General features: G+C 44.5%; 1 protein-coding gene across 1 annotated transcript; it reads left to right on the forward strand.

The window, feature by feature from the left end:
• The first annotated feature begins 5949 nt into the window (after positions 1 to 5949).
• SDE2 (SDE2 telomere maintenance homolog) lies at positions 5950 to 12009 on the forward strand. Its single transcript, XM_012572332.5, has 7 exons — positions 5950 to 6189; positions 7101 to 7218; positions 7751 to 7862; positions 8353 to 8522; positions 9183 to 9294; positions 9891 to 10287; positions 11720 to 12009. Exons 1-7 carry the CDS (start codon positions 6070 to 6072, stop codon positions 11936 to 11938), a joined length of 1248 nt encoding a protein of 415 aa, XP_012427786.5. The 5' UTR covers positions 5950 to 6069; the 3' UTR covers positions 11939 to 12009.
• Positions 12010 to 12854: the final 845 nt, after the last annotated feature.

Raw genomic sequence — 12854 nt, forward strand, 5'->3', positions numbered from 1 at the left:
TAACACTTGATCAAAGGTAAAATGATCAGTGTCACCATCTGCTTTAAACAGGATTTATGAACATCACCATACCACAGACTGCCAAGCATGTGGTATCTCTGCTGGACATAACCCAAAATGAGGGCTTACCCACTCTGCTTGAAATTTCTGGTTTTTTAGACCTGTATACTCTCCCTTTTGTTGCTGTCCTTTTTTCCTCTTTCTGTTTCTTTGTAGTCTCTTCAGGTAAACCGAAAGCAGGCAGACGTGGGTGGGGTAGTATAATTTGGGAGCTCCTCCCAGTTACTGGAAATGCAACTTCAGTTCTAGCAAGGAACATTTCCAAATCAGTTTTCATCTTAGTTGAAAAACAAATGAAGATACCTGGTTTGTTTTGTTTTTTTTTTTCCTTCAGCTGATCATTTCAAGAAGAGAGTAACTTTGGTCTAATTATTGCAGACAGTGTCATGATGGGATGAAAAGTCCACATTGCAAAGCCAAAAAATGTTCACTCTCTCCTGTTTCTTAAAAACTTTAAGGTATAGGGGTCCAGCAGAAAATAGAGATGTACCTTGTATAGCATACACATTTCATACCTTATGCTTACTCTTACCTTTGGATTTTTATGAAGTTGTCAAACACACAGGTGATAATTAGGAAACTAGAATCCAGTCCCTACACAGAGATTCAGTAATTAAGCAGTGTCTCTGCCGTGTCTCTGCAAGCTGTAATTAAAAGCTTCATTAGAGGGAGAGCAAAAGTAAAGAGGCAGAGACCTGGTTTTGGTATTATTTTCCTATAAAATATACTGTTCACTACAAGTGACCCATTCAGCACTGTCTAGCTGTATTTGGTTAAAATGAACCAGAGCAGACCAAGTCTAGGCAGACTAGCAAAGCAGAGAAAACACAAGGTTAAGGAATTCTTAGAACCTGAAGTGTTACCTTCTACAGTGTTACCTGGGTGTCTAATTAATCAATTCATTTCAAACTATTGCTGCCAAATTTCAAATTGCTATTAAGAACACAAACAAGTCTGACTGTGCTGATGATACTTATGGCCAAACAAAGAAGCACCTTGGTTTCTCAGGCTCTTCACATATGTATGTGCAGAGTAGTGCATGTTCCTCCTCTGAAAGAACTCACAGTTTAAATACGCCTACATAGGATGGAGACAAAGGTGTTAGGCACAACATAGGGAGCAATATGAGGGTAAAACTGGGTTTAGAGTTACCTTAAAATCTTGATTATCTCTTGATTATCTTCACTAGTAACAACTGTGGGCTGTAAGAATAAAGAAATCCAGCTACTTGCCCCAGACTTGTTCGGAGATTGAAATCCAGGCATTCTCTGTGAGACAATAAGAATATTAAACAGCAGCTATTGCATTCATACAATGGATAAGTAACATTTCTATTCCTCCCTCACCTGCTCCCATCCCAGTATCAGGTATCTTAACACTGTCTCTCCCCATTGCACTGATGACACAGAAACTGAAGCAACTGACTATTGACATTTGGCAGGAAACTGCTCTTGCAAATATCAGCTTAGATTCATTACAGTTAATTAGGTTTTTGTCAAACAGTATGATATGTCAAACAGTATCATATTGTCTGAAGTAAAAAATGTTCCCTCATGTCATACAGCCTCTTAGTTATTGTCCTAAGAATACACACACACAGGTTTCTTTTCATCCTGTCCTCATCCTCCATATAAAAATAATATGAAAGCATGCAACACATTTAATTGCAAATAACTTGTGTGGAATTTACCCTTTGGGATACCATTAAAATGTAAAAGAAAATATATCCACATGATCCAGTTCCATATATTTATGATAGTACATGACTGACTGGATAGCAGACAAAAACCTCCACTCTTAAAGGATGTGTTTTCAAATTGTGTAAGTGACCTCAGTGGACAAAATTCACCTTTGTTAATATCTCTGAACACTTAGAATATCCTAAAAAGAACAGACGCATCTATTTCATACTTTAAGTGAAGTCTTCCATCCTTTCTCTTACCTGTGTCTGGGAGCATTTTTAGAAGTGAAAAAGACTGAATACTTACCAGAACAACTCTTGACCCATCCTTGATAATCTGGGCCCCTACTGAACAACGGGTTTTGTGTTCTTTACTCCCACAAGCATCTTTCAGGTGCAGATTAGAAGACAAGGGCCAGCAAGTACCTTACCCTTTCCTCATTACAGTCTTGGATAATGTGATCCTGGTCTTGACAGACCATGAAGAAGCACTGGGAAGCATTGATACCACCATTAAAATGGAACACACTGGAGGAAACATTGAGGGTGAATGAATGAGCAAGTGAATGAATAGCATTATTATGACAGTAACACCTCTGATGGTTCCAGACAGACTGAAAAATCTGTGTTCCATGTCAAATCAAGTAATAGATTTGAAGCAGATCACAGCCTGGTCTCCCACACTGCATCCTGCAGGCCACGGAACCCCACCTGCTATTTCCACTACATATGGATATCAGGATGAAATACAAAAAGAAATGTGCAGCCTCATCTGCTAAATTATGCCAAGACAGCAGAAAGTTTTAAATTCTAGACTTGATCCTTTGACTGATTTGATAAGGTAGAATAACCAGTTTGTCTGAGTGTCACCACTGAAATAGTCAGAGTACTTACTTATCCCACAAGGATACTGTCAGGTTTAATTAATTATGTCTATGAAATCCTTTCTAAATGAAAAGTGGCAAGCATGATTTATTAACTAAGTCCAAAGCACCACTGCAGAATCAGAGAGTGTTCATTGTATTACCAAGAGAATAACAGTTCTCATAAAATACATTTCAAATGGGAAATTATAATAACAGCCCTTTTGACTTGTTTAGACTTTTCTGTGAGGAGCAAGGCAATAGACTTTTGACGAGTTCTAGGAATAGAAGCATAATCAAGAACAAGAGACACAGGAACACTCGCCCACTGACATGAACCAGCTAAATGGTGTTGCATAAATCCTGAGAGCAGGGTCTGCTGTAGGGCTGAGCTGGGAGAAAACCACTCCTCTGCTTGTTAAATGCTGCTTGCTTGTAGTCTGGCTATGTGCAAGGATCTGGACAAGTCTCATAGACAGTCACCCATCCGCAGACCCAGTACTGGACAGAGAATGGCATTAGTAGCCCAAAACCACCTGTAATGTAAGGTGGTGATGTAGGACCTGCAGAGGGCCTGATCTATGTCAGCATGACTCCAGTGCTGTCAGCTCTCCCACTCTCAGGGTATCACAGCTCTAACTTCCAGGCAGAATCCAGGTGTCAGAGTTAGGAATGACAGGTTGCTGTCATGGATGGACATCTCTCAGGATGTAGAGGGGCCTCTTTTTAGGTCCATTTTTCACTGAGATGATACAAAATCCCAGAGATAAAATAATAGACTGAAACATTCAGAAAAGACACAGTTCAAACAACCTGTGGATTACACTGATCCAGAACATCCACAGGGCAGTTCTGTGGCCCAACTCTTTCTTGGACAGCTCCACCTATTTGGCCTGTACTGGCAAGCTCCACACCCTCCATGCCAAGAACAGGAGTTTCAGAGGAGGAAATGATTCATGCCCTCAGAATGCAAGTGAAATCCCACAGATGAGAAGAAAATACTTATTCATCTGCATAAGTATACATGCATACCTCACGTTCACCAATTACATTTCAATCAGACACCACAAATGAATAAAAATACCCCAAATCTGGTGGAATTTAACATCAGGTGGCATGCCACAGATATGGCATGAAACAAGCACTACCACATGACTTAAAATACAACGTCAACTGAATTTGGGCCTGACCCAGCAAAAAATAACCACAGCTTTTGCAGGCTACAAACACATAGGGTTTGAATGGCTCCACTGTGTCAACATGACACATAATTCAGAAATATCAACTTGTTGTAGCAAATAAAGACAGTAAGGGATTATCTGGACTGGGTCATAATCCTTTACAAAAATATTTTAGCTAAAATTATAGTGTAAGAAATGGTGGGTGATTTTTGATTTGTGAGTTGGCCAAGATAAACCCATCGGGAGATCCCCTTAATTATTACTCATTTGTTTACATTTTGAAGTCTCCACTTCAAGTCATCTCTCTGCCTCTTTGTTTCCCAGCTTCCTCCTTCTTTATCACATCAGCTTAAGACAGCCAGGCATGAGAACCACTTATCCACGCTGGCACAGGCCTGGCCAGGCAGCACAGCTCTTCAGCAGGCTGAAAGGGTGGGACAGCCACATCACCAAACTTTTGGGAACAGCCAAGCAGCTCAGACACAGCCCCTATCTTTCTGAAACAGCGCCATGCTTAAGAGCTGAATTCAGGAGCCTACCTTGCTTGCTAACAGGGATTTTCAGGGTGCCAGGTGCTATCCTGGCAGGGAAGCTCCCCCCTCGGGTGGGAACACACCTGAAGTGGGCAGATGACACTATGAGCAATAGTCCTTGCCCATGCTACTATTAAACAAAAAGGCACTGCAGGAAACTTTGTTATTTGGAGATAAAGTGACAGATGTATCACACTGCAGGTCTCAGGGCAGACCAACCACATTTTTGCTAGTGTTTGAAACAATTCCCACCAGAGACATCTGGGAGCAACCTGCCTTCAGATATCATCTATGTGGATGGTTATATTGAAGATGAAGACATGGAGGAGATCTGAAACCACCAAAGAGTACAACAGTTGCTCTGCCTGGATCCCCATCATACCTCTGTACACATACTTTCCTGAACAGGAAGAGGTGGGATTTTTTTTCCTTAACTAATTCTTCAGTCTCCTGCTTACAGGTAGTTATCATGTGTCATGAAGAGCTGATTGTGGACTCCCACTCCAGATCAACTTTCACTCTGATTTATACACATTATATGTGACTGCATAATTGAACCATAGAAAGGTTTGAGCCGGAAGGGATCTTAAAGATCATCTTGTTCCAAGCCCCTGCCATGGGCAGGGATACCACCCACTAGACCAGGTTGTTCAGAGCCCCATCCAACCAGGCCACGAACACTTCCAGGGATGGGGCAGCCACAGTTTCTCTGGGCAGCCTGTGCCAGGGCCTCACCACCCTTAGTGTAAAGAACTCCTTCCTAACATCTAATCTAAATCTCTGCTGTTAGTTTAAAACCATCCCCCCTTATCCTATCACTATCTGTCTCTGCCTCGTTTCTATAAGCCTCTTTTAAGTACTGTAAGGCTGCTAATGAGGCCTCCCCAGAGCCTGCTCTTCTCCAGGCTGAACTACCCCAGCTGTCTCAGCCTGTCCTCATAGCTGAGGTGCTCCAGCTCCACAGAGCATCTTCCCGGCCCTCCTCTGGACCCGCTCCAACAGGCTGCCTCTCTTGTGCTGAGATGAGCCTGGCACAGCCCTCCAGGTGGGATGTCATGGGAGGAAAGGCGGCGAAACGCCTCCCTGGACCTGCCAGCTGCCCTTCTGATGCAACCCCGGATGGTGTTGGGGCTCCTGGGCTGGAAGTAAACACTGCTGGCTCCTGTCCAGCCTTTCACCCACAAGAACCCCCAGTCCTTCTCTTCAGGGCAGCTCTCAATGAATTTATCTCCCAGTCTGTCCTCCTATCTGGGATCACCGCGACCCAGGCACATCGCCCCCAGATACCCGAATTCTGGGCCTGTTCCCACCTCCCAAAACCGCGTGTGGGAGTGAACAAGGCGAAGAATCCACAGAGACGGGTTCCATCGCCCTGCAAATCCTGCCGTGAAATTCGTGTTTGTGCGGACAGCTCGGGGCTGCCCACCTCGCTGCGTTTCCCACACTGGCGGCGCTCGGCGGCGCCCCCGTCCCTGAGGGGGCACGAGCGCTCCGCTCCCGTGGCGCTCTGCGCCGCCGCCGCCAGCGGGAGCCGCGGCGCGCGTTCCGCTGCTGGAAAGGCTCACAGCCCGGCGAGCCGCACGGATCCCGCGAATCGGAACGGCGGGGCTCCTTGGACTCGCCTCAAACCGGTTACATAAGGAGCCGCGAACTACAAAACGCGATAAAAACCGGCCGAGAGGCGCCGGGCGGGGCTGAAGGGGCGGGGCGCGGCCCGAGCGCTTCCGCACGTGACCGCGCGGGCCGCAGCGATGGCGGCGCTGGAGCCGCTCTGGGTGCGGGACCCGCTGGGGCCGCGGGCGCGGCCGCTGCCGCTGCCCCCCGGGGGCCGCTTCGTGCTCTGCCTCCGCCGCCACCGCGCCCGGGAGCTGGTGAGTGCCGGGGCAGCGGGGAGCCGGGGGCGGCCCTGGGGCCCTCCGGCCTCGGGAGGCGCTGCGCTTCCGGTGTCGCGGCCGCCCGCGGCCTCTGCCCGCCGGGACCGCTGCGGCACCCGCGGCAGGGCGGGCGCGATGCCCACCTTGCGCACCTTGCTTTCGTTCCCGTCGCTTTGCTGAGCAGGACGGTTTGCTGTCAGAGAGCCCTGTAGCCTCTTATCTACGTTATATATATATATATATATATGTATATATGTGTGTGCGTGTGTTTATATATATATATATATATATATGCATACATTGTGGTAGGTTGACCCTGGCGGGACTCCAGGGGCATCCCAAACTCGTTCTCTCCCTCCTCTTCTCAGCTAGACAGGGGAGAGAAAATGTAACAGAATGGGTCAAAGGTCGAGATAAGGAACGGGGATATCTCTCAGCAGTCACCATCATGGGCAAAACAGGCTTGGCTTGGGGAAATGAACTTAATTTATTGCCAGTCAAAATCAGGGTAGGATTATCAGAGGTAAAAGAAATCCTAAAAAGACCTCCCTCCTCCCCTCCCTCTTTCCCAGGCTCTATCTCCTTCCCACTAGTGTCACTGGAGGACAGGGAATGAAGGTTATGGTCAGATTATCACAGGTTGTTTCTGAATTTTTCCCATAGTACAGTTTTTCCCCGTTCATGTTTGCAAGCTGATTTAGACTGTATTCATTCCTTTGGTAACCAGGAATTAAAACAAGGACCATCAGACAAAAAAGCATTATGCTTTTCAGATTGTCTGATTTTTTTTTTTTTTTTTTTTGCACCTCTCTGGAAGGAAGGAAACACGACTGATTAATAATTTTCTTTGTCAGAATGTTTCATTTTCTCTGGCTCAATGATCTGACTCAATTTTGCTGTGTTTTTAGAACATTCCAGAAGAAAGTTTGTATGTGAAGTGTAATGGGCAACTGGCCAGCGACGAAGATGAGTTGCAGAGTGGTGTTGTTTATAGCCTGGAGCCGAGACTTTGTGGTGGAAAAGGAGGTTTGTTGTTTATTCTGCTTAGTGATTGGATTCTTAGGTTAAAAAGCTGCTGTTGTGCCATAGTCTGTACTGATAGCAGGAGTCCTCAGATATTGGCAGATCTCTTGTTGTGTGTATGACTGACACAGAGTCTCTGAACTAAAACCAAAGTGTGCAAAGCTGAGTATTGACCAGGGAGGCTGAAGTCCACTTGTTCCGCACATCACTTTTCAGCTTATCTCTGTTAGTAGAAATCTGTAGCATGAACCAAAGGGACTTCAGAGTTGAAATTGTGTTGAAAAGGATCTGTCATCTTAGGCTGCCAAGTGTCATTCGGTGGTCACTTAGGACAAATATTTCAGGTACAAATAGTCTGTGATTTGAATGTGCTATGTGACCTAATTGACGTTATCTTCTCTTATTTTTAAAAAACCCATATAAATGCCAAGATCTCAGTAACCAAAGAACTAAAGAATTCAACCTAAGCTGGACTCCTTATACTGACAAGATGTTTCTGTTTAGCTAATTCCTGATTACTTTTTTCCTCTGGAAGGGTTTGGGTCTATGCTGCGAGCCCTTGGTGCTCAGATTGAGAAGACAACAAACAGAGAGGCTTGTCGAGATCTCAGTGGAAGGAGACTGCGGGATGTCAATCACGAGAAAGCGTAAGGCATCTTCTCAGAAGCTGAAATTGTAAAATAACCTGATCCTGTAGCTCACTGTTAACAAAAGAGATCAAATTACAACCTGTTGTAGCAATGAAATGGTGTTTTGAGTACTAAAAAGAGTAAAAGTGAAATCTTAAGTGCAGATGGACTGGAAGCTAAGAGGGCTTTCATGACTGTAATTCTATTGTTGAAAACATAGATGAGATTTTACTGCAGTCTGAGTCTGAGATACTGTTCTGCACCTCTTGGATTCCTCGTGTGGAATTCTCACAGTTCTCTCTGAAGCTGCAAGACCGCAGTCTTGGGGGTGTGTGAACTTAACTGCTGTTTCTGGCTTTCAGAGTAAGCCCTACTCTCCTCTCTGCAGCAGTCTCTGTCTGTTTCCTCAGTAATTCCTATGGGTGCTGTTGTCATTTCCCATTGCCTCCCACGCTAGCAGGCAGTGGGAGCGTGCTGTGAGCGCTGATGCGTGCCTGTGTCCGTGCAGGATGGCCGAGTGGGTGAAGAAGCAGGCGGAGCGGGAGGCGGAGAAGGAGCAGCGGCGGCTGGAGCGGCTGCAGCGGAAGCTGGCGGAGCCGCGGCACACCTTCACCGACCCCGAATACGAGCGGCAGTACCGCGAGATGGCCGAGCGCCAGGAGGAGTCCCTGCGCATCGGTACGGCAGCCTGGCCGCCTCTCCTCAGAGCCCACGGCGCGCCGAGGGCCGCTCTAGCCTCGCTCCAGCAGGAAAATTAAAATAACAATTGGTTTCTTTCGGTTGAATGAAATCTTAAATTTCAGCATAAATTTCTTAAATTTAAATTTAAATTCCATTGAACAGCGTGACATGATACAGGTGATGCTTCACCTTGCTTTGCTAGGTCACCTTGTAATAAGAGCCAGATTCTGTGAAGGTGCTTTTGCTAGTTGAGCTGTAAGAATTACACAGGGAAACTATAAAGGGGTTGGACATGAAAACTATACATCAGATCCAACTGCAGAATACTTTTTTTCATTTCCTGGTTTCTTAGTTACTTTGTTTATCCCTGTATTATTCTCTTGCTGTCAGCTAGATAGTGAGACATGACTCTCCATGGGATGAAGAACCTGATAGTTCAGTTCAGGAATCCAATTTTAATTGACTCTATGCCTTAGTAAATCCATGTAGGAAAGCTTGTGCTGCTACTCAGTTTATGTTCAAGCTTTGAGTCTGTATCACCAATAGTGATTCTTTCAATTAGTGTTTTAAATTGCATCTGAAGTGAAAAGATAAGTAGAATTTACAACAGACATTAATTGTGTCCTGATGAAGTTTGCTTTCAAATTTGTCTTGAAGGCTTGCAGGTTATTGCCAACAAAGCGGTGTCATCAGAAAGTGGCAAGAGTCGGAAGCGCCCAGGTGAGCCTGGAAAGAGCGAAACAAAGTCTGAAAAAAGAAAATGTCCTTGGTAAGAGTTACACCTTGTTTTTATACTACAGTCTTAAGCCTTTAAAAGGATGAAAAGTTAGATACATACAAGTAAGCAGAGTCTAGTCTGAGATGTAGCCTGAAATAGAAATAAGAAGATTGACCTGAGTAAATCAGAGAACTGAAAGTAAACATTTCTGCGTTCCTATAATTCTGTTCCAGATGGAGGGGAATAACTTCATTTGCAAAAATAGAAACTTCACCCCCCCACCCCTTCTAAATGATTATATTCTACTACTTCCTATTGTCCTTTTCTTCATAAATTAATTATATTTACAATGAACTTAAAAAGACTATTTTTTTCCCCTGGCATCTTTCAACTAATGTAACATGGAAGAGAAGTTGAAGATTCCAGTCATTTCTGTATTGGGAATGCTGTAATACCTGTTTTTTGTCTCCTTTTCAATATTGACAGCTCTTCCATTAACTAAACTAACCTAAATTGCTGTTAGAGTAGCTCCTTATATCTCTCTGAAATGGGTTTTGAAAGAGAAATATGACAATTATAAAAATTATTTTAAAGAGAAAAGGTTTAAGGCATGTGTTACAGATTAACATGCATCTTTCCTGTGCCAGGCCAGGATTGGATGAGGTCACAGGCTCAGGCTGTGAGGATGACAGTAAGGATGACTCCCCTTGTGCATCTGACAGAAGTTGTCCATCAGGCAGCAGTGCTAATGGAAATGTTGGAAATTCTGATGAGTGTTCAAGCAGCTCTGTGGCTTCTGCAGAGGACAGTCCATCTACCAGTGCAAGTGAGAAACCATTGGAGCAGCTAGAAGGTCCTGGAAGAGGTCTGCAAGGAGAGGTGTGCACAGGTGGGCAGGCTGAAATTCTGTCTGAGGAAAAGAGCAAAATGACAGAGGCCCCAAAGGAAGACATCCAAGGAAAGAATGAAGTGACTCAAGCTCAGAAAGAAGAGCAAGAAAGTGTTCCTGCTAAAGCACAGGAAACAAACCAGTCACAGAGCACAGTAAGTATGGAGCAGTACAAAATGTGACGTGTCTTCAGCTGCTTTTAGAGCTGAAGAAGCAGACAAGCTCCAGCAATGTAGCTTTTCCCACTGGATTGACGAAAGCCCAACTGATAATTAGCAGCAAAAGGTGCCAATACTTCTGCTTTATGGGTCCTTGCATATATTGTTAAAGGTTTGTGGGAGTAATGGATCTGGGCTTACTCTAGTAATAAACCAAAGTGTAGCTCTTTTTCTCAGGCTAGGGAGTTACTGGGATTTTCTGCTTTTTTTCACCTTGGGTGGAAAGTCTGCCACTGGCAACAACTGAACTCTGATGTGTGAAAGTTCATTACAGTTCAGTGGGGAAAAGACCAAGGATGTAATCTGATCAATTAGAACTTTGTCATCTACTGTACTATTAGAGCTGGCAAGTTTTAGACAGGATGTTTACCATTCTTCACTGTTTACCTTCTGCTCAGTATTTGCAAGACTTTTCTATTCCTAGAACAGGAAACTCCACCAATGCTGTGGCAGATTGTTATTGCAGGTGGAAATATTTTTATAGTAGTCCTTGATGAATACTTCTTTTTTAGAAGTAGGGTGAGAATAATGAGGCAAGCAGTTGGATTTTTGTACACTTAGCAGGACAAAGGTTCTGGTTCTGCTGGCAAGAATTGTTTTTGCCAAGTGCCTAAGGGGAGTTCTCTAATTCCCACTGCTGTTATTCCTTGCTCTGAAGTCTCTTAGGTACAGACTATAAGGACCAGTATGTGCATTTCAATATTGAACAAAATGGGCTTAGATTTGGTGTCCATTATAGTGTGTTAGTAAATTCAGTGTTTGAATTATCCCCTCTATTCCATGGGTTTTTGTAGACAAGGCCCTGGATTGGACTAGACTATCTGTAGGGGTCCTTTCTACCTTCAGTCAACTTGCAAATGTACCAATTTCCTTTGAAGATGAAATTTTAATCCATATTTTCTTTTAGTGGCAGGATGAGATGTGAACTTCACAACTTGTTTTTGGGGGTTAATCTTAGTAAAAAGAGATGCTTTTAAATCAATTTCTTTAACTACAGCATAACTGCATTAGAAATAACTTCTTTCCTCCTTCCTGCTCCTGCTGGAGGTATACTGGTTATATTCTGCATCAAGCTAAAACGGGGCTGTCAGCTTTGCTACGCCTCTGGAAGCCAAGGTTAAGCTACTGAACTGCTGGGCAAGATGGTAAACTGATGTTTTTCATTCAGTTTTCTTGGGAGTACTGAACTTCCCTGGGATAATCATAGAATCTTCTGAGGTCTAAGGGACCCACAGGAGTCCGAGTCCAGCTCCTGGCCCTGCACCGGACAGCCCCAGGAATCACACTCTGTGCCTGAGAGCATTGTCCAAGTGCTTCTTGAACTCCTGTTTTTCTTGAATGTTTTTCTCAAATGTTTTTCTCTTTTCAGGAGGTAGAACCAATAGACCTGCTGGCATTCAACTCTGCTGCTGAGCTGGAAGCCCTGGGTTTAGAGAAGCTGAAGATGGGATTGATGTCTTTGGGACTGAAATGCGGAGGCACTTTGAAGGAAAGAGCAGCAAGGCTTTTTTCAGTGAGAGGTCTGTCTAGAGACCAGATTAAGCCATCCCTGTTTGCAAAGCCCCCTAAAGGGAAAACCTCTGGTTAGATTTGGGAATATTTACCTTTTTTGCATGTGTATTTGACGACATTAAATAAAAGCTCTTGGTATCCTTTCAACTGAGTATCCCCAGTTTCTGAACTCACATCCACAAGCTTCGTTAGCATCCCAAGGAGTTATGGAAAGGATGGACAGGTGGGAAGGATATCATCATAGACAGAGTGCTTGGGGATCTGTTCCACAGTGTATTGGAGGGAGAAGAGAAGCGCTGGGGCTCTGCAAATTACATCTCATGGAGGTTGTGACAGGACAAATGGACTCTGTGTGGAAAGGAAATGGGTGTGTTTACTGAATGTTTCATTAGGAAACTGGGATGCAGGGTGCCTGGGAGGTCACCTTAGCTTGTTGAAGTTTTGCTGGTGTAAATCTGTTGGCTGGGGATGTTAGATCTGGCAGTCCCTGCCTGAGTGGCAAACCCTTGACGTCACCAGCTCTCTAAAAGGTAGTGACAGTGTGTGGAACAAGAGAGCCTTCAGCTCTTTGAGCGCACTCAAGCTCCTCTCCAGTATGGGGAGCATGGGACAAAAGTGAATTGACCATGGTAGTGGTGTGTTCTGGCAACAGCTCCTACCCAAGTTATTTCCCCTCACTGCAGTTGCTCTCTTGTTTCAGTTGTACTGGTGCAGCCACTTCCAAGCCTACCCTGTGTAGGGTAGACTACTCTGCTTGCCTTTAGTGTTCTGGGTTCCTTGTTAAACCAAATCGGTTCCCTGAAGTGGCTCTAACAAATCTGTCCCAGCACAACAGAAGCAGGATTACATAAAAATATTGTTTGGTGAAGAAGGACTGGGATATTTTAAACCACCAGTAGCACCAAACACTATTGACTAGCTGCATCTTCGGTAGTGCCAGAATTAAAAGAAATGCCCTACATCCATCTTTGAGGGCAACACCTGTACCTTGA

Source organism: Taeniopygia guttata, chromosome 3 (assembly GCF_048771995.1).
Source record: "Taeniopygia guttata chromosome 3, bTaeGut7.mat, whole genome shotgun sequence".
In the NCBI taxonomy this organism is placed as follows: domain Eukaryota; kingdom Metazoa; phylum Chordata; class Aves; order Passeriformes; family Estrildidae; genus Taeniopygia; species Taeniopygia guttata.

Bases quoted from the DNA above. Each gene is read 5' to 3' on its own strand.
- SDE2 (XM_012572332.5), top strand. From the start codon at position 6,070: ATGGCGGCGCTGGAGCCGCTCTGGGTGCGGGACCCGCTGGGGCCGCGG. The intron at 6,190-7,100 runs GTGAGTGCCGGG...CTGTGTTTTTAG, and splicing joins GCCACCGCGCCCGGGAGCTG to AACATTCCAGAAGAAAGTTT. The intron at 8,523-9,182 runs GTACGGCAGCCT...TTTGTCTTGAAG, and splicing joins GGAGGAGTCCCTGCGCATCG to GCTTGCAGGTTATTGCCAAC.